A 20,851-nucleotide genomic window follows, 5' to 3' on the forward strand; every position below is an offset into this window, starting at 1 on the left:
AGATGAGATCTGGTCCAGTGACAGCCTCGTCGGAAAGGGCTCGGGGGCTGGTGCGGGGCTGTGCGGGCCGAGTACGAGTCGTGTTCCCTGCGGTGCTCACTCGGCTTTCTCCTCCGGTGTTTTTAAGAATATGTAGAAAAGCCGCTGAAGTTGGTGCTGAAAGTTGGGGGAAGTGAAGTTGCTGAACTCTCCACTGGAAACGCAGGACTTGATTCCAGCCTGTACGAAGACAAATCTGAACATGAAAAACACAAGGACAGAAAGAGGAAAAAGAGAAAGAAAGGGGAGAAACAAGTTCCCGGAGAAGAAAGGGAGAAAAGAAAGAGAAAAATTAAGGTGTGTATTCATGCCAGTGCATTTTAGAAAGAAAAAAAAGCTTTAACTTTCTCTCGTCTTCACATCAAAAGGTGAGCAGATATTACTATAACTTGTATCCTTAAATTGGAACGCATTCAGCCTCAGTATATTAGTTCTACTGATTCCCTTTCTCCAGGTACTTTTATTAGAAAAAGATGAGTGATGTCCTCTGAAATTTCTCATCTTTAAAAAAATATTGGCAAGTATAAGCACACAGAAAATTTAAAAGTGGGAGAATTTCTGTATCTAAATAGATCCATTTATATAAAACAGAATGAAGACTTTACAAGTTCTTAGTTAAAAAAAAAATATTTCCTTCTGGGGTTCTTAGCATGATAAGTAATTGTAACACATTCATGTGAAGCATTAGGGGTACCCCTAATTTAAATTTCCTGACTCTTTCTTATTAGTTTTCCTAAAACCTTCAGAAATCACCTTAGGGGCTTTGCTGGAGACAATTCTCTGTGCAGACAATAGTGCCTGTCATGCTGTAAGTGGCTGACTGTCATACTTTTTAAAAAAATAATTCTGATACACTGCATTGTGTTGCTGACTTACTGTATTGTCCAGCAGATGGAGACAGCACATAAAGAATAGAAGGTTTTTAAAGACAGAAATTTTAAACTATGTGAAGTTGCTTTGAAAAATACAGAGAGCATTATGTACAATAATGCTGGTTTTGTAGTTTCTCTTAAGTTTCTGTAACAATCTTTCTCCTAGGAAGATAAAAGGAAACGAGATCGAGACCATGCAGACAGTGAAGGAGAACTGGAAATGAAGTGCCAGGCTCCCGTTGGATTGGAATTGCCACCAGAGAAAACATTGACAAGTACTTTGTCAAAACAGGAAGGTAGGAGGAACACCCCCAAACTTATTTCGTTAGTTGCAGTATTCTTGTTGTATTGTTCTTTGTTTCTGCAGCAAGCGACGTGACATTTTTTACCACCTCAGTGTTTTTCCCCGTCTCATACAAAAATTAGAAATTCCATTATGGTACACTGCTTCTGCAGAATGGAGTCTGGTACCTGTGTCAGAGTGAGCAGAATATCAAATAAGACCAACGACAAAAGTAGATCCCATATGTATGTTGTGGGCTTTTATCTTTAAGTTTATGATGAATTCTCGAGCTGCATCAGTTTTGTTTCGTTGATTTCTGATATCTTGAAAGTTTAGGACCTCGTGCAGTGAGTTTTGTCTCACACTGTTTCTCTCCCCACTTCTTTTTGGTCTAGAGGTGGAGCAGACGCCACTTCAGGAAGCTCTGAATCAACTCATGAGGCAGCTGCAGAGGTAAATGTCTGCTACAGGCTTTCAGAGCAGTGAAATGAAAATAACCTGCATTAAGGGAGGAAGCATGTAAAAAACTGAGTGAAAATACTGTTGCTAAATATGTTGCTAATAGGACTATTTTAGGAATTTAAGTACTAGTTTAAGATTGCAAACTTAGAACTTCTCTGCAGTTTAGGCTTCTCATAAACACCTCCGGTTTCAGGTTTAATGTACTTTTTAAAGACTTTAAAAAACTGGACAATTTTTCAACAATGCGATGCTTTCTTTATAAGAACCTTTTTTCAGAAAGCCACAAGACTTTAGAATGAACTTGTCAAAACTTGGTTTACCTTTAATTCTCCTCTATTTTTAGCATTATTTACTATAAAAAGAGAGTACCGTGCTTGAAAACGTAAACCAGGTTCTCCTACGGTCTTATTATGCAAATGTCTGTTGATTAAAAGTCAGATATGCAGAACTTGCAGTTTTTTCAAGGGGTCTGTAGTTTAAGATATAATTTCTTGACTGACAGTTAAGATTATCTGTATGTCTCCTACAAGAGTGGCTGAAAGATCTCTCCCTTTACCTGTCTCACCAGATTGAGCCTGAAACTTTGTGAGTTTTCTCTTAACCTTAAATTTCAAGACCTTAGTGTCAATCTCAAAGAACCTAACACCAAGCTAGCAAAAAGCGTGTGCGTTTTTTGGCTGCTTTCCCCTGCATCCCTTGGAAGCTACTGTGCGAGTGTTCCACAGGCGGCACAGAGTATCTGTGCTGTGCGTGTCTGCAGCACTTACAGGGAAATGCTTTTCACTGCTCTCTAGCAACTTGGAAGAAAAATCCTTAAGTCCCAAGTAAGCCTTAAGGAAAAGGCCTGAAATGCCAAGGGTTTCACTGCTGTGTGTACTATCAACAGGGGCATAGGAGGCCAGTCTCACGCTGCCGACCTTAGTGAAAAGGAAAAAACAACTGTTCCAGAGGAGAGGGAGATTCTTGCCAGCTTATCAACTAAGCCTGATCTTTGGGAGAAAATACCAACACATTGTGTTTGATTTCAATGCTACTAGAAGCACCCAGGAACATCAGCATGTCAGAGTCTTAGGAAATTTTAATGTAAAAAACTATTAACATTGTGTAACCTGAAAATTAACATAACCATACATATGCACATTCTGTCACTTTTAGCAACAGATTTTTCTTTTGTTAATTGTGATCGAAATGTAGAACTAACTTCTAAAATACGTAGCACTTTTTGGGTATATCGGTTTGCAATGGGATCTTCTCACCTTCAAAAGTGAAAGATGATGCTGGTAGAAGCTGTTTCTAGCTTTATGGTTTTGATTCCTTTTCAGCTTAGTCCTTTCTTTTCTAGTTAATTCCAAGCTCACTATGTTCTTTGTTATAAGCCAAAACATAAAAAACTATCTTTTCCTTTCTTAACAGAAAGGATCCAAGTTCCTTCTTTTCATTTCCTGTGACTGACTTTATTGCCCCTGGCTATTCTATGATCATTAAAAACCCAATGGATTTTAGTACCATGAAAGAGAAGATCAAGAACAATGGGTACCAGTCCATAGAAGAATTAAAGGTAATTCTGTAAATTTTGTTTGACTACAGATATGTATTTTATGAGAATATGAAAATGTGCAAAACACCAATACTCCTGCTGGAAGAAGTGTTTCTTGTTGAATTTTTGTGAGCGAATAAGTTCTGAAAGTGGAAGAGAAAACACTTCTGGTCTGTAAACACACATCTCAAGAAGATGCAGCTGGTTTCAGGTTTTGTTCGGGATTAAGTAGAATCTGTCTGTCCTTCAGCATGTCATTTTGGAGCTCAACTTAAGAATGAAAATGTTAGCATTTCTGTCAGACTGGTCTCTAATGTATTTGCTCTCAAAAAACAAGGAGTCTGGTGAGTGTATTGGGTTTGACTGTCTGTTACTGCCTCGTCCTTTGCCTCCTGCCACCTCTGCTAGCCGGGCTTATCAAGTCTGGTGCACAACTGATGAAGGCAAGATGAACTCAGTCCTGTTGGCAGCAGCCGCTTAGCTGGCATGTCGGTGGATTTGAGGGCCTGCTTTGAAGGCTCCCAGAGCTTTTTAAGGTGTAGGGGCTTGTTTCATTCCGTCAGCAGAAATATTCTCTAGTTCTTTACTGGGCTAGACGAGGACCTGAGAAGTGTCATTTTTGTGTAACTAAGTTGACCGTAGGCAGATGTCAGTTAATAGTATTGGTTGTATTTTCTTGCACATTCTTCTTTAGAGCTCCAGAATTTAAGAAGAGTACTCCTTGGTATTTCAGCTGTTTCTGGTTAGTTTTTAATTTTAAGTTTTTGTCTTTGTAAGTAGCTGAGAATGTGATAAAACACACCTACCTGTAGAGGCTCTGCAGGGAGTAGAGAAGTGAAGTTTCTATCTCGGTCATTCGAGAGATGACGTTCAAAGAAGCGTTCATTTCTGCGTTGTAACTGAAACTTTGGCATAGTCCTTATAATGATTTAACTTTGAATTGCAGCTTTTCCATTTTTAAAGGTCACTTAATTGTCTCTTTTATGTTGTTTCACATTGTTTTGCTTTTAATGACTGGTCAGGGAAGTGGTTAATTTTAGCTAAGAGAACTTCCATTAAAGCTTTGAAAGCTACAAACAATACTGGGCGCTCTAGAATACTTTTGGGATGTTTTTTGGGGTGCTAGTTTTCAGAATTGAATCTAATTTACATACTTATTTCTGTTTAAATTTTTAATTTGAAAGATTTCTTAACTTCATTAATTAAAAAAGTTCTTTGAAATTCTTCTTCCAAAAGGCTCAATATTCTGCATTTGCAGCAAGGATTTTTATACGGTATAATAAAAAAGTTTAATTTTAATTCCAAAATTATTAATGTCTGCACAGGACAACTTCAAACTGATGTGTACTAATGCAATGATTTACAACAAACCAGACACCATTTACTACAAAGCTGCAAAAAAACTGCTGCACTCAGGGATGAAGATACTTAGCCAGGTAATAGAAAATACAAAGCTACATATTAAAAAACATGCTGCTGCTTTTTTGATCTCTCTTTCATTCCACTTTTTGTACAGGGATCTCCTGAAAATTCATAAAAGCTTACTTAATATTTGCCAAATACTTGAACATTAGAATTTAATTAGTACAGTAGTTTAAGGCTCATGTTTTAGTTCTGCTACCAGATCAGTTATTGCAGAAATACTTAGATTTAATATTTCATTTTCTAAACTGCCTTTATACTTTGCTAGTGTAAGAAAGAAAGAACTGAAATAAAATCGTCCTCTGTGGGTAGGTTATGAAAATCGAGTCACTGAAGTAGCAAATAAAAGAATTCTGGTGGTTTTTAGGAGAGAATTCAGAGCCTGAAACAAAGTATAGAATTCATGGCTGACCTGCAGAAGACAAGGAAGCAGAAGGATAAGACAGAACTGCAGCAACCTGGGGAAGATGAGAATGGTCCCGGGAAAGACAAAGGAGAACCTGTGGATGGTGACACCAAAGCGTTCAAAACACCCAGCAAAGAACTCAAAAAGTGAAGTATTATCTCCATAATAGTTTTAGTGTGCGCCCTTTAAAAGCTACCAAAACAAGATGACTTTTAGGGACTACTGGGTGTGGGTTTCTCTCTTTCTGGTACTGCCTATACACTAAGACTTCTTCATCTCAGGGGAGCAGCATTTATATAAAGTGTCCTCATATACCAAGAATAAATAATATCTTTTATGATGCCATCATTTTTTTTAAATGTAGATGACCTGGTACTGCTTATCAACTCCATTCCTTCAATTATTTTCTATTTTAGTGTTTATTTTACGTTAGTAGTATTGTTTTGGAGAAAGCTTGCAGACATGGCCTTTTAAACATTCTGCTAAGAGTAATTTTAGAACAAATTTCAAGTCCTTTTTTTTTTATTTTTATGGTAGTTGTATTTGAAGCATGTAAATGCATAGCTACAGAATGTATACATCCCAAAATACCTTTTAATATCTAGAAATAGCCCTTTCAATGTTCTGAAATACTAGTGACTTTATTTTCACAGATTTGACAATACAGATAATAAAGTTCAGAGTATCTAATATTTAATCAAAAATATCCTCATCGGTTTTGTGGGAGTGATGACAAAATCTGGCAACATGCTAAACTAGGACATGAGTAGGGCTGAAGTAAGCTGAACACACACCTTTACAGTTACTAGCATAAGAAAGCATTTGCTGAGATAAGCTGTATTAAATACAGTCATAGTAAATAGCTTGCGCTGTTTTTCCTGGTGGTTTTATCTACAAAACCAGTTTGCATATTTGTCAAAAACAGTTTCTTCACTCTGTCCTTTTGTGGTATTTAGCCAATTGGTGTCTGTTAAATCTGTCTGTTAAAGCCAGCAACTAAGTTGTGTGGGTTTTATTCACAGGAAGGACAAAGATGTGCTTGAAGACAAATTGCGAAACAACAGCTTGGAAAGGGAACAGGAGCAGATCGATCGCATTGTTAGAGAATCTGGAGGAAAGTTAACAAGAAGACTTGCAAACAGCCAGGTGACTCTTTGACTATTTGATAACTCCTTTCACTTTTGCACAAGCCAGGCTTACTTGACCTCTTGTGTCAGTTGAAACTCAAGGTACACTTTTTTACTAGTTTACACCATTTTATACATGCCTGATCCTCTCTGTAACATCACACAGTTTAAAAAAAGGCGTATTGGCTAAACGCATGCTGAATTTCATCAGCAGAGCAAGCTCAGCTTACATTTTCTGAAACTTCATCTAAAGTAGTAGAAAATGATGAATAATAGGAACCTCAAGAAAAATATCTCAGATCTGACCTGCAACAACCCCTGTAGTTCTGAAACAGCCACATATCTGATTAAAGGTTATTAATGCTAGAGGAAAAACAACCCAGTCTGGTAATACTAGGCCCATTTAATTTTTGTACGTGAACTACATATTTTCTCTCTTAGCCTCTGCAGAAATGTTAATGTTTATCGTAATTTCTTAGTTCCTTGTGCCTACACCAATAATAACGAAATCTAGTGAAAATAAAAAAGTTAGAGCAGCACTCACTTCCGAGTCTGATCTTTCCAGTTCTCTTTCTGATTCTTACGGATAGGGCAGTTTCATTAGATGTTTTTGTTAGTTGAAGGTCCAAGAATTTCAACTAATGTGTAAATTAAAATAGTCTGATGTTGTTTCAGTGTGAATTTGAAAGAAGAAAACCAGATGGTACGACAACTCTGGGCCTTCTTAATCCAGTTGACCTTACTGCAGGAGGTAAGCTGGCATGGGTCAGGCAACAAGCTACTTTCACCTACCTGCTCTGCTGCTGCTTTTCTGGGGCAGATGCTGGCAGAAAACTGAAGGCTTCTGCACAGTCTGATCAAGATCTGGACGAAAAAGCTGCAGCTGACGGAGCATGTAGATGGGGACTGGTAGTGGCCGCTGTTAGGAGCAGTTGGAGGGAGCCCTTGGTGGCTGTTGCTTCTCCTCGTGTCAGCCGTAGATGGGAGCTGCAAAGGAAAGCTCAGGCTGTTGGAGAAGAGCAAGCCCGCCCTGTGCTTGAGCACCGCGAATTCCTGGACTCACCTTAAAGTCTGGTCTGTGTGGAGAGAGCAGGGTCTGCTGACCCAAAAGGTCACCAGTGTTTCACAGGTGGTCCCCGGGAGTGATGTGGGTCCCACATGGTTCCCTCATGTCAGCGCTGTCTGGGCAGTTAAAGAGTGTGGGTGCTCAGCTGCTTAACTGTGGCTCATTACAGAGCTGGACTGATTACCTCTAGAATAGACAGAAACCATGCTGAAAACTGACTTCTCCCTTCCCCACACTTGTGCAGTCAGACGTGTCAGCATCAATAAATGAAGTGTGGTCTTTCATGCTAGGAATCGGATCCTCTTTAATGGTGCAGCCTGTTAGGGGAGGACGGGAGTGGGGCAGACTGACAGTGAAAACTTAACATTTAGGTTAAATCTCTTACACTTAACTAGTGTTACCACTTACTTGGTCTGGCTTCATGGCTAAGACTACACGCAGTCTTCAGTATGGCACCTTTGGAGAAGAAAGCACACAGAGTTGTGTCCCGTTTGTTCTGAAGTTTCTGGCTACGAGTATTAAATGAGTTTGGCCATCTTCCTGTGCCACTTCACTGTGCCATCATTCTGTCTGTATTTTGATATATCTTACTGTAGAACCAGGTTACTGCCCCGTAAAGCTGGGTATGACAGCAGGAAGACTTCAGTCAGGAGTTAACACTTTGCAAGGGTTTAAAGAAGATAAAAGAAACAAGGTTACTCCAGGTAAGTGCGGATTACTTTTTTGTAAATATAAATCCTCCTCCTTATATAAACAAAATATGTTGATTGCATTCATTCCAAACTATTTTTGTGCTAGTACATTTTTTTTAACAATAAAGCACATTACTGGATATAGGTATCCATCACACAACTAAACAACACGTAACAAAGTCTAGCTTAATTTACACATAAACATTTAACATGTTTGTCTGCATTGAGAAGAGGAACTGTACCAGAGAGCCAGAGGTTTTTGCTAGTGTTGAAAGAGCTGTGTGGGGAGCCTGCAAACCTGTTACCAGCACCAGACTGAATTTTCATATTGTGTGAAGGCAAACAGCATTGTTAATAAAAATTTGTAAATAAAAATCCATTTGATGTAGACGTTACTAAAAGATGTCGGAGTTTGAACAGATGGTATTCTTTGAAGGTTTTCTTTCACCATAAGAAATATGTTCTTAGAAGTTTCTTTATGGGAATTATTTTACAACCCCTTCTCATTTTTATCTGATACATGCGTAGCAGAGGTAATAATTACTACTGTTGTTATTCATTAGTGACATACTTGAATTACGGACCCTATAGTTCCTATGCTCCAACTTATGATTCTACATTTGCCAACATAAGCAAAGAAGATTCCGACTTAATCTATTCAACGTATGGCGAAGACTCTAATCAAGGATCTTTCAGGTAACCAAACGAGGGCTTGTGTGTGTACAGCAGCAGTTAGGTGCAGCTCTGCAGTGCCGGCGGGCTCTTTGCCCTTGAATGCTACTGTTGCTACCGTCTTTATAGCCCATGGGCTTTTGTTGGTTAAGAAACAACTCCCCCAAGGGATTTTGCCTGTAAAGTGAAATTAGCCAAGATAGAAGGATTCTGTTGCTATGTCATACATAGGAACACACAGCCTAAAATTTAACGTCCTTCCAACTAACTCAGGAAGACTGATCTGCAAATTCCAAATTTCATTTTTAAGTAATGTGTATACTGCTTGATTTTCATAGTATTTACTACAGTACAGATGATTAATTGCCAGTGTTTCTATTATTCGTGATTAGAAAAACTTCATTGTTAAAGTCTTTTTGTTTTATGAGAATCTCAGAAATAGAGCACACAGTGCTATAAATTAATACAGGAATACTTAAGTACAAACGTTAAGTGCTTGTGCAAGTTTGCTTTCAGTTTGATGCAGCTGCCGGAAGCGGTGTGCTTTTCCTAGTTTTTCATGTTTTGCTAGGAATCCGAAGGGGTGCCTCAGCTATAAAAGGCACAGATAATGTTTTTATTCTATATGTACTGGTTTGTCTTTATATAACCTTTTTCCGTTGAATGATTGGTACAAAAGTAGTTACCTTAATTATCTTTTGATCTTTTAGTATTCATGATTTTTTGATGAAATCCCAAGATTATCCTTTCTTAATGGCTGATAGTTTGCTGGATGTTCTAACTAAAGGAGGACATTCCAGAGCGCTCAGAGAACTAGAAACGGTAAGCGTGGATCTGCAGCCACACGAGCTCTAATGCTAGAGAAAGATGATGCTGATCCTTTTGATGGGCTCTCTTTTATTTGATAATATTTGAAAGTGAAGGCTGTCCCCACTGGATGGATTTTCTGGAAAGGGATTATTTTTACTCGTTAGTCAATGAAAATTAACAAAATATTGTGGATAGAGACAGAATCACACATTTTTTCTCTGTCCACTCTCCCATTCCCATTAGCACTAGCTCCTGTTCTGTTTAGTAAGAAAATACCAATAAGCAAAACATGACTGGAATCAAAGGGGCTGATTTACTGATCTAAACTTAAGTGACAATCCAAAAATTAGTTGAGAATCTCCACAAGACAGTTCCTGTTAGTTAAAAGCCTTGCTTTGAGTTTCCCGGCAGTGTAAACCACTGAAATAAGCAGATCACAGCCTTTTACTAATGGGTCAAATATTAGCTAAATTAGTACTAGAAATAGTTCACAGGTCAAAGATCAACCTTTAGCCCCAGTCTGGACCTTTGCTGAGCATCACTACTTTAGCTCTTCTCTAGTACCTGTGACCCTGACTTAACAGGGTTCAACCACTACTGTTGCCAGTATTAAGAGAAACACAGTTATATATGGAAACTATAAATGATCCTGCCTTTTCTTCCTGCCTCCCAGTAAATAATCTCTGATGTGACTTCACTGGGGAGAAGCGTATGGAGTTTGCAAAGTGCAGTAAAATGTGTGCTGTGAAAATGTCCTTTAGTAAGGATTAGTATCTGAAGAAAGCCCTCTAAAAATAGCTTCTTCGTGACTTGGTTTGCAGAGAAGGCTCATTGTTACATTGTATCTTTACCTCACTTCAAAAATACTCCATTTTGTTTGACTTTGAACTTAAGTAGTTATTTTAATGCCTCTTTTAAAATCCTTTCTCTATTCAGCCATTGGAGGAAGCTGAAGGCCCACATGAAAGAAGTGACCCATTAAAAGATGTAAAGGTAAAATTTGTCTACGGCAGCTCACTGCTGTACCCACCCTGTCTAACCCCACGGTTACAAAGCTGCCTACGGCGGCACAGCCTGTGCAGCTACACTGACATTTTGACAAGCTGTAAATAGGCACAAGGTGCCAACACTGTGCTAGTTTTTAGGCATTTGGAGAGTAAGAATCTCTAAGAAGTCTTAAACAAGGCTCTGCTTCAAGAGAACTGTTAGACAGTGCTTATATATTTTTGTTTGTGATTGTTCAACCCAGTGTTGGATCTTCCGGGTGGCAACCTGTAGTTGTTTTATTACTATCTAAATCTGATTTGGTTTAAACAGAACTTACAATAGAAGTCAAGGCTGATGTAAATATTCTCTAAATTATTACTTACTGCCTTTGGTTTTTAGGTTATGGAAATTGATATCACTGCCAGGTTGGACTCGGCTACTAATGACAGACTCACAGCACTAAAAGCAGTTACAAACTTCGGCATGCCTATGGAGGAGTTTGATTCTGAGGGTGAGTTTTCTTGGTACTTGCACTTCTCACATGTCCGTACATTGAGTTTCTCAATCCCTTTGCATAGTTTGTCTTACCATATTGCATACAGTAATGTAAGTAAATACACCTCTTACCAGTTAGGACTGTCTTTTCTTCATTAAACAGAGGCTGAAATCTTCCAGAGGAAACTCGATGAAACAACAAAGCTTCTGAGAGAACTCCAGGATGCTCAAAATGAACGACTAAGTACAAAACCACCCCCTAATATGATTTGCCTTCTGGGTCCATCTTACAGAGAGATGCACTTGGGTAAGTATGAGGGGTTTTTAACAAGAAAAATACATTTTTTCTGATTGTTCTTGCAGAATTGATCAGATGCCAACTTGTATCAACTCCAAGAAAGACAAACGTTTAACAGTTACAGCATAGAGTATGTGTCCCGTTAGGCCCAGGAAATCATTTTTTTGTAGCTTACTCTTCAACTTCTGGTGTTTCTTGATGGCAGCAAGGCTTGATCAGCAGCTGCTTCATTCCTCCTATTCTTAACCATCACTTTTATAGTTGTCAGTATGTCTTGCATGATTGCACCCAGTACAACAGAACTCTTCTGTTGCAGAAACATGATTTAACCTAGTTCCATTTGTACTTTGATTAAACTGTTTAGAGGGTGAAGGGCTCATTTCAGCAATCGTGTGCCTATATATAGCTTATAAATACATCCACTTATCTTTTCTAGCGGAAAGAGTAACCAATAACCTGAAAGAACTTGCACAACAAGTGACTCCCGGTGATATTGTTAGTACGTACGGAATCCGTAAAGCGATGGGAATTTCAGTACCTTTACCTGACACAGAAGACAGCTGGGTGGATTTGACAGAGGGTGAGTATACAAAAACGTACTGTAGCATCTGTTCAGCTAAACCAAAACCATAGCTGCAAATCATTAGGCTGGGTTGTGGTAGAACTTGGAGTACCTTAGCTCTGACTTTCTAGTTCTTCTCCCCTTCTTAAATTCTGTTTCTAATGGAAAGTTGCTGTGTTTGGTCTCAGCCCAAAACTAATATTTTGGATGGATGGAACTTTGGTTCAGCTACATAAAGCAGTTATTTTACCATTCACCTCATAGCACTGCCATATTTTAAAGCTTGGCATTTCATGCAATTTTAGTTTTTCCATTTAGCGTGAAGTTACAAGAGAAGAGTTAAAATTTGCTTGCTACAGTGAGGGCATCATGCTTCCTCCTGCTCCAAGCTTTTGGCTGTGTGCTGCTTTTGCTTAATTTGGCCAGCTGGAGTGCTCATCCACCTAAAAGTAACTACTGGTTTTGCTGGATTATGGAGTCAGGTCAGTAGAAAACGTAAGTGCCAGAACCCAATCTCCCTGTTGTGGCACCTAAAGGGTAAAAGCCTGTACCACAGTTTGTGTTCATCCCCAATTTTTAAGGCAGGTAAGAATTTCCTTTCAAAAGATGTAATTCACACAATAAATTTACCCAATCTGTGGTTTATAGAAAGTCTCAGTTAAGATGCTCTTTAATGAACACAACAGGATTACATCAGGAACTTAATTACCTTTTGCAAGGAAACTGCTCAAGAAATTTCAAAGTTATTGAGCATTTTCTTTCTCATAGCACTGTGCAAGAGAGGAAATAAAATCTTCTTGGGCTCTTATAGAACATACAGCTAACTTAGGACCTTGGACAAAATTAGCAGATGACTTTAGGAGTAGCTTCTTGTAGATGCATTTCTTTCATTTAAAAGCTCTATGTGCCAATTGACCTGGTGTCTTGTAAACTTTCAGACTTTCAAGAACCTAAAAAGACTGTCACCGGCCCTGAAACTGAGTGTGGTCCAGTTACAGCGTGAAGCTTGTTTGTTTGATTCTATTTAAGAACCAGACAACCTCCCTTCAGGTGCATTCACCAAGCAGGTGTATATTATGTGTTAAACTACTTTCGTTTATTAGATTTTGGAACTGATGACATTTGAAATGGAATAGTTTGTATTAGAGGTACTTCTGCTACATAAATGCACTAAGTTATTCCTTTTGCATTCCTTGTTATTTTTTAAGCACCTCTGCAGCATAAGTTTTCCTAGATTGTTAAGTGTCTGGAAAAGTCAAAACGTAACTTAAAATTCACATATTTATGGTGCAGGGACTCAACCAAAAGATTCTAAAAGCAACGTACAGACTCAGTTTCTGAACCTGGTTGAGGCAAAAATCCTTAGTGTCTGAACCTGGAAGTTTCCCTTTTTAAAATGACTGTGCAACTCTGATCACGAGGAAGAGAAATAAACTTTTTAAATAAATCTGACGTAGCCTGATGAATTAACAAGAGATTAAGCTTTATGAAACTTGGAATGTGGATGAATCTCCTGTTAGAAAAACAGTGCCATCTGCTCATAGCATTCTGAAACTCAAGGCAAGCTTGGAAATCTCACCTTACCATCATCGTGTAAGAAACCCACGTGCTGCCGTTAAGTAAAAATACCCCATTAACATAGTACGACAGCCAACCCTGAGACACTCCTGGTTCTTACCACTTGGTGATATTACCGAACACCAGGTTAGATAATGATTTTAGGCTTGCTTTTCAGAAAGGCGAACATATTTAGAAAACTCTTAGCTTTAAAAGTCAATTCCCAGTTCCCCAGAACTGCAGGCTGGTGGTACAGCTTTCCAGCAGAGAGGAGAATTCAGGCCCCTTTGTCCTGTTCCCTCAGCACCCAGGGACTCGGCACCAGCCGGCTTCTCCCTGCGCTCGCCTGTTCCTTTCCCACAATCACACAGTCCCAGACAGAGGTTCTGCCACAGGCATCCGTAAGCATTTTGCCCTGTGGTTCCAGTTTAACCTTGGGCTCACAGAGAAGGCCCTGCAGGGGGTCAGCTCCCTGCGATTAGCAATTGCTCACACACGCAGGGGCACAGAATTGAGCTAAGCGGTAACTTAAAGGCAAAGTGTAACCATGAATTCCACCTGCTACCTCCAGTCTGATGGCCAACGTCATCCTTACACTCCCTTCCTTCCTCCTCCCTACAAACAGCTGGACAAGTGTTCAACTGTTTTTAAACCTTCACAGTTCTTAAAATCCCTTCCAAAAAAGGTTAAACTGTCAACCTGGATTTTGCTCCAGTAGTTTCAGTTGTCCTGGAACAGTTCTTAATAAAGTTACCACTATTTTTTTTTCACAGTTCTAGGTAATAGCAGCTGAAACAATACTCCAGAGAATGAATCTTTCCATTAATATTTAAGTCATTTTCACGCTACAAGAGAAGACAAGATGCACAACAGTGCCAGCCAAATCGTTACGGGCTCACTCTACAGCATCTCATTTCCCACCACTTACCTTTCCTGTAGTGCAGTAGCAGGCCACAGACAACAGCAAACTGAGTACTGAAATTACGCCTTAGCTTTTGAACACAAGTATGTCACTCTATATATTTTCCACTTACACGTTTTCTTAGGACAGTTCACGAGTAAAAACAGTCTCAATAACTCTACAAAGGTGTAAGAAATACGCCTCCTTTTCATGGGAATCCTCATCAAAATAACTGCAAAACCAGACACGTTTCAGGAAGTTTTTTATTTAATGGTAAAAACAAAAGTTTGTTCTTTAAAATAGATTGCTAATTCAAGATATTGTTATTAGCTCTTCAAATTAGATACAGTGCCATTTTTTTTTCAGTTTAAGAAAACAGTAATGCTCTAAGGAAGATTTTTAAACAAGGTTATTTCCTCAATTTTCACAGTTCACTCACAAAAGGACTGCTGAAAACATTTATTTAAATACAGCTGCTTGTTAAACTGAGCTTTATCTGTGTCTAAATGTAGCTCTCATATTATACGGTTCCAGTTCTGATGAGAAATTAGAACATCACCCTCAGGTACAGCCCTGCCTTGTACAGTGCACTCCTGCTGAGCGAGTGCTCTAAGTGCAGATTTGTCCTTGTAAAACTGCAACAAAACCCTGCCTTGCCCACTTGGAAAGCTACAGTTGTTCTTAGCACTTGGGTAAAGGAGCTTAATTTGAAGTTATGCCCAAGCAAGTTACGAGCCTGATAGGCAACATCATGTAAACAAAAGCATTTCAAAACGCTGTTACTAACAGCAAATTGTCTCTCATAGATAACTTACATCTACATTCTAGTAGGTCTGTGACCAGAAACACGTCAGAGCCAGCTCTATCTATAGCCATAACGCACTCTTCAAAATATATTCATGAGGCAAATAGTCACCTAACATGACATCAAAGGCTGCTGAAACGCACCTTTGATACATGCATGGTCTGTGTAAAACAATAAATATCTCAAAACAAATGCCTGCTGAGCATCTGTTACTACAAATATTCAACATACAAGAGTAGCAAAAGCTGTCTGGAAGTTTATTCAACTACAACACTGACTTTGTACTGACAAGACACCAAGCATGAAGTTTCCTTCTTCAGCACAGTCCACACATGAACCAGACAAACTCAAACTAAGGTTTTCTAACATTCAATTTTCGGTTGGAGACTTACTACAAACATAGTTTTGACCTACCAAATTGACAAAGGCTTATAAGCACAATTTTAAATCCACAGCTGAACAATATTTAGATTTGTTCCTGTCTTGAAACATACTCACTTCATCTTCTAAAGAAATTACATGATAATTAGAAAGCAATGATGCACAGGATGGCTCGTTAAACACTTTTCCAGTATGGTTTAGTACTAAACCCAGAAACATTAGTAAACACTGCTTTGTTTGTAGAAGAGTAAGGCTATACAAAACAGATGTTGGACTTGTTAATCACTGTGCCGTTCAGCCGTTACTACATGTGGTGTACTGGGGGGGAATCCAGCCTTAGTGAATACGTATCACTGGGCACAACATGTTAGGCTTACAAAATACTGCCACGTCCACCAACAGAAAACAGATTAAGTGATTGCAGTAAGTAGAAAAATGCTAATTTAGAAATTAGCAAAAGCCACTAACGGCTTAGGAACTTGACAAACTAAACTAACTTCCAGCAGATCTATTTCTGTTGTCTTACTAATACTCTGCTCCTACTTTCAGTATTGAGGCTCTGCTGAAACATTTCCATGACGAACATGTTTTTCCATACATCCTTTTGTAACGTTCAAACCCGACTTGTTTTATAAACTGCATTGCCTTTAATAGGCGTATAGAAATCAGCCAGTGGCTAGTTAAACTGGAGAAACAAGAATAGAAAAAAACCACAAAAAACAACCAAAACTCACCTCAGAGGCGATTCTATTTACACAGTATCTGCTTCTGTTTCTGATACTACCTGACTAGTTCAGTTCTTCAGTTTCCAATCTATTCAAACCGGATACATGCTGCGAGCAGAGCATGTCTAACCAGCCACGCAGGACAGACTGCAGGTGCTCAGTGCTTCTCAGGAGTGGATGTATTTTTCTTTGAAAGTTAAAGCCAGAATTTTAAAGCCATCCTCTTAAACGACTGTATAAAACATGCACACAGTAAATACAGAGGCACAGAAATAGAAAGGAGAACATATAATACAATGTAAACGCTCTGAACTAGATAAAAGTTATTTCTGAACAGCTGTTGGTCATGAAAACATTTCTGTAATACAAGGTAAGTGCTATGGAGGAGGCAGAGATGGTAGAAAAGTGATGTGATACTGCGCAGTTACTTTTTCTCCCAAGGATCTCGGCAGAATTATCATATAATTGAGTTTACTTGCATTCCTCTTTCCATTGTTTAGCCATCTCCTGCTGTGAATCTCTTTAGCAGTAGAAGCGAGAGATGTAGTGCCCAGAGTGTCATCTCACATGTCCATGACAAGCACAATACTGTAAAAGCAGGTGTGTGTCAAAGCTCAAAGCAGTGGAAGGTTTTAACGTGGAAATGAGTTGTACAGTGCATCCACACAGGCTGTTCCTGGAGCTGTTAAGACTCCCACAGTGCAGGTAAGGAAAGAAACTAACTGAAAATGCTTCATAGCAATTCCAGGTAAATCCTCAAATTATTTCAGGAAAAATTAGTCTGTTTTAGACTGGTCGTTACATGTCTTCTAGGAGCTTTTCAGAACTTGTGTTCTTTCAAAAATAATAATAATTAAAAAAACCAAAAACGTTCTCTTGAGATGTAGGAGTAGTATATGTATTTTTTTAGAATAAAGTCCTTCACATAAGGAGGGAAATTCTAAGTCTTCACAGAAGGGAGACAGTTCTAAGTCTATTTCGATTAACTTCATCGCAGCTTCAGTTCAGTCCCATACCTTGGAATTTGGCAGTCTCGGTGCAAACAAAGTAAGTCCTCAGTTCCCCCTTGCCTTTGACATTAATGAGTCCCCTGCATTCACACGAATATCCCAACTCCTGCAGTATTCTACTTGTTTCTTCTGTAACCTTTGTGTGAAAAGAATTAGAAACTTTTATGAAATTCCCAATTGTTGACATTTAAAAAAAATTATTTCTAATTGGTTATCGAATTATCTTAGACATGCCAAGGCTGATACCCTCACCTGGATTTTGCCAAGTTCCCCCGTACTCTCCATGCGGCTAGCGACATTCACCGTGTTGCCCCAGATATCGTACTGAGGTTTCCGGGCACCAATCACACCAGCAATCACAGGGCCATGATTTATCCCTTAGTATAAACAAAAGCATGTGTCATTTTCAGGGGAAAATACAACCACGAAAACTTAACCTTGCAACAACTTTCTAGCAATCAGTATTTACAGCGTTCTACAAATATTGGTACTGAGGCTCAGGAGACATGAAGTGACTCATTCATTGTAAAACGGGAAAACCGAGAACAAGCTAGGGCAAAGTTCATGCCAAAGCAAAATTCTTTCTTTTCTACTTTTAATATAAAGAAATAGACATTTGTACAATGACATTACTGTCGTTAGTCAACTGTCAATGACAGGCACTTCACTCTTCATCCCTATATTTAATTTTCTCCAAACTCACCCTTCTGCAGTCCTTGTACTGCTCCTGCCAGCGATCAGAAGAGCCTGTCCACGAAGGAGCCCGGTGTATTGCAAAGCTAGACTAGGCACACTACCTTGAGCTGTTCACTATTTGACAATAGTTCAGACACTCTGCTCAGTGTTAAGGTCTCCGCAGCACCCAGCAATTTACCTAAGTCAGCCTACCTCATTTTTAATTTTTATGGAGCTGCAGAGTTCAAGTTCTTCGCAAACTGAACTTACCAATACGTAAGCGGAAATTGTTAAAGGAATGTCGGTTGATGCCATCCAGTTTACTCATCAAGGCAATTCCATATTCCACCATAATGCCGATGTGAGCGTGCTGCCTTTCCTTATCCTGCGCAATTCATAACGCACATTAATGATCAAATGACAACACAGAAGGTTGTGGCAGGCTACTATTCCAAGCCAGTACTGTTAGTGAATAAAGTATATATTTATAAGATGACACCACTCATCCTTGTGAACTGTGCAGTTCTGTGCAATTAACAAACATTCAAAATGGATTTAAAAACTACATTAAATTAAACTGGAATGGCCATGAGGCAACAAGCATGGTATGATTAAATTTTGTAACAAATCTACGTGCATCCTAATGTCATCCCAATGTGAACCCAAGGACAGAAACTGGTTTTAATCCTTCTGGGTGACAGTTTCAGATTCAGATCTAACCATAGCACTTGAGGCTTCTCTTTTTGTGCCAGTTCTCACGTATCACAAAAAGCCTACTGCCCAGTTCCGAAATGGCCTTTTCTTTGGCAGCCGTTCTTTGTCTTCTCTATTTACCAGAGAAAAAAGCATGCTGGGGCTACAGACTTAATACCTGCCTAGGAAAAAAAACGGACCGAGGAGCTAAATGGTGAATTCAACAGGAGACAATACACTTTTATCATCTTTTTTCCACATTTCAGAAAGTCACTCTTGGCGATTTACTTTCTCTTTTATATCACATTACATTTTGTTATTTTGAAACACACCTACATACACAGAGAATACCAAAGGTCGATTTCAGAGACAACGTACCTGGTTGTTCTCTTGGCCTGGCGTAACACTGAGACCAGCTGCTGCCATGTAAGTGCTTCCAATGGTTTTTATTTTTTCAACACCACTAAATTTGGGTTTTAGCAAGAGCTGTTTGAAGGGAAGGAAAATAGAAACTTCAGACTTTAATACCATATTTCAGTGTGGGATTTAACCAGCAACCTTACACTGTCTACAATAAGCATTAAACATCTCTAGGAACACCATCAATCACATGAAGGTTAGATAAGAAATTACTGAGGATTAGTTTTATAATTTTGCTCTAACTGGCTCACAGGGGAGAAAAAAGGACTGAAGAACTGAAATACAACCCTGAAATTCAGGACTTTCAAACCACATTAATGCATTAGAGGATGCAAGTGAAAAAAACCAAGAGATGGGAATGTATGTCTCAAGAGTGCAAGGCTGAAGTCAGGCGTAAAGGCTTTCCCCCCTTCTAACATTCACAGATCAAGGGAAACATTTTATTTTGCAGTAAATCCATAATCCAGTTCATTTTTGCCAGAAGCTTAATTACCTCATCAAAATCAGCAATGATTTCGTTTAACAGCCGCAAGCATTCCAGGCCTTCTTTATTGACATCACATTCAGTATAAAACACCTTAAAATCTGGTACCGATGCAAACATGACACAGACACAGTCGTAAGACTGATGGTACCAGTCCTAGAGGAAAACAACATATTCACACATTATCAGCAGTCACCTTCCACCACAGGTATTCAAAACTGTGATTATTGTTTATAACCAGGAATCCAATTACACAGAATCACAGAATGTTAGGGACTGGAAGGGACCTCGAAAGATCACCTAGTCCAATCCCCCCGCCGGAGCAGGAACACCCAGATGATGTTACACAGGAAGGCGTCCAGGCGGGGTTTGAATGTCTCCAGAGAGGGAGACTCCACCACCTCCCTGGGCAGCCTGTGCCAGGGCTCTGTTACCCTTACGGAGAAGAAGTTTCTTCTTCTCAGAAATTAGTTTTCATAGGAAGTCACCTACAGTCCTCTTAGAAACATTCAAGGTGATTTGCCTAAGTTTAAGCTGAGTTATCTATGTATCTTAAAGATGCACATTCTTCTGGACAGTGCCAGTCGTCTGACACTTAACCATGCCTGTGAAATCAGTAATATTTATTCTGATAACATGCTGGCAGAATAAGATGGATGTCTTAAACCAAAAACATCATGTGGTTGTTACCAAGGTGATACTATCTGTTCCTCAAATTCTTTAAGAGGAAGTTTTATCTCCTCTGGTAAAATACGGTTTTTGGAAAGCAGTAAATCCTTTTTAAATATTTACCAAACTCAGTCTGTGTCCTGAAGCTGAACTACCAATTCTGAAAACAGATTTCAGGGACTGACACTCAAAAAGTTTGGGTTTTTTTGAAGTCATCAGGATAGCAGATTCCTGGGTTTACAAAGTTCTTGGAATACAAATGAGATGCAAAGAATGCGGGACCTTATAGCCTTCTGTGTGCCTGTTAGCATGACACTCTATGTCACAGAACTCCAATTTACTTCACAGAGCAGAGATTAAACAGAGATTAAACATACCTCATTTCGTTTTTCACCAATGAAATATGCAGCAACGTGTGCTGGAAGTACATTTTCCAGCAAAAGCCTGTTCACATTCTCCATTGTTTCAAACTGTTCATGTTCTTTTTTAAACTTATTCTTCCACAGACAATCCAGTCGACAGTAATAGTCAATCTGAAAAAGAACCAAATGTGATAAATTCAATCCATATAACATCTTGCTGAAAAATGTTAGCCAGTTTGTTCAAAATGTGTAGTAGCAATAAAGTCTCTTCAAGGTCTTTTGAGCCTATATAGTTATAAAAAACATGCTTTGTGGGTGAAGGTCAGAAAATCATGAAGCTATCAGTATGAATGAATGCTATTTGGTGTATTTACCAAAATGACATTTTAATAATATGGTGACTACTTTTACCTTGATTCACTGCATTGATTTAGAATGA

At 38.9% G+C, this 20,851-nt stretch overlaps 2 protein-coding genes across 2 annotated transcripts; one reads left to right on the plus strand and one right to left on the minus strand.

Moving 5' to 3' along the window:
* Nucleotides 1-127: 127 nt before the first annotated feature.
* On the plus strand, nucleotides 128-12,844 carry BRD7 (bromodomain containing 7; the record flags this gene model as incomplete). The annotated part of the gene is made up of 16 exons (XM_009874583.1): nucleotides 128-336; nucleotides 1,078-1,207; nucleotides 1,590-1,647; nucleotides 3,070-3,214; nucleotides 4,519-4,629; nucleotides 4,983-5,167; nucleotides 6,044-6,167; nucleotides 6,824-6,899; nucleotides 7,811-7,918; nucleotides 8,470-8,602; nucleotides 9,289-9,400; nucleotides 10,325-10,375; nucleotides 10,775-10,886; nucleotides 11,034-11,177; nucleotides 11,605-11,748; nucleotides 12,669-12,844. Coding segments are annotated over 16 exons (1,907 nt in total), but the record flags the coding sequence as incomplete, so codon positions are not given.
* A 4,254-nt stretch (nucleotides 12,845-17,098) lies between these two features.
* On the minus strand, nucleotides 17,099-20,583 carry ADCY7 (adenylate cyclase 7; the record flags this gene model as incomplete). Its single annotated transcript, XM_009874584.1, has 6 exons — nucleotides 17,099-17,245; nucleotides 17,362-17,486; nucleotides 18,055-18,169; nucleotides 18,856-18,963; nucleotides 19,391-19,537; nucleotides 20,428-20,583. Coding segments are annotated over 6 exons (798 nt in total), but the record flags the coding sequence as incomplete, so codon positions are not given.
* Between the last annotated feature and the right edge of the window lie 268 nt (nucleotides 20,584-20,851).

The sequence above is a fragment of the Apaloderma vittatum genome, unplaced genomic scaffold, assembly GCF_000703405.1.
Source record: "Apaloderma vittatum isolate BGI_N311 unplaced genomic scaffold, ASM70340v1 scaffold43618, whole genome shotgun sequence".
Lineage (NCBI taxonomy): Eukaryota > Metazoa > Chordata > Aves > Trogoniformes > Trogonidae > Apaloderma > Apaloderma vittatum.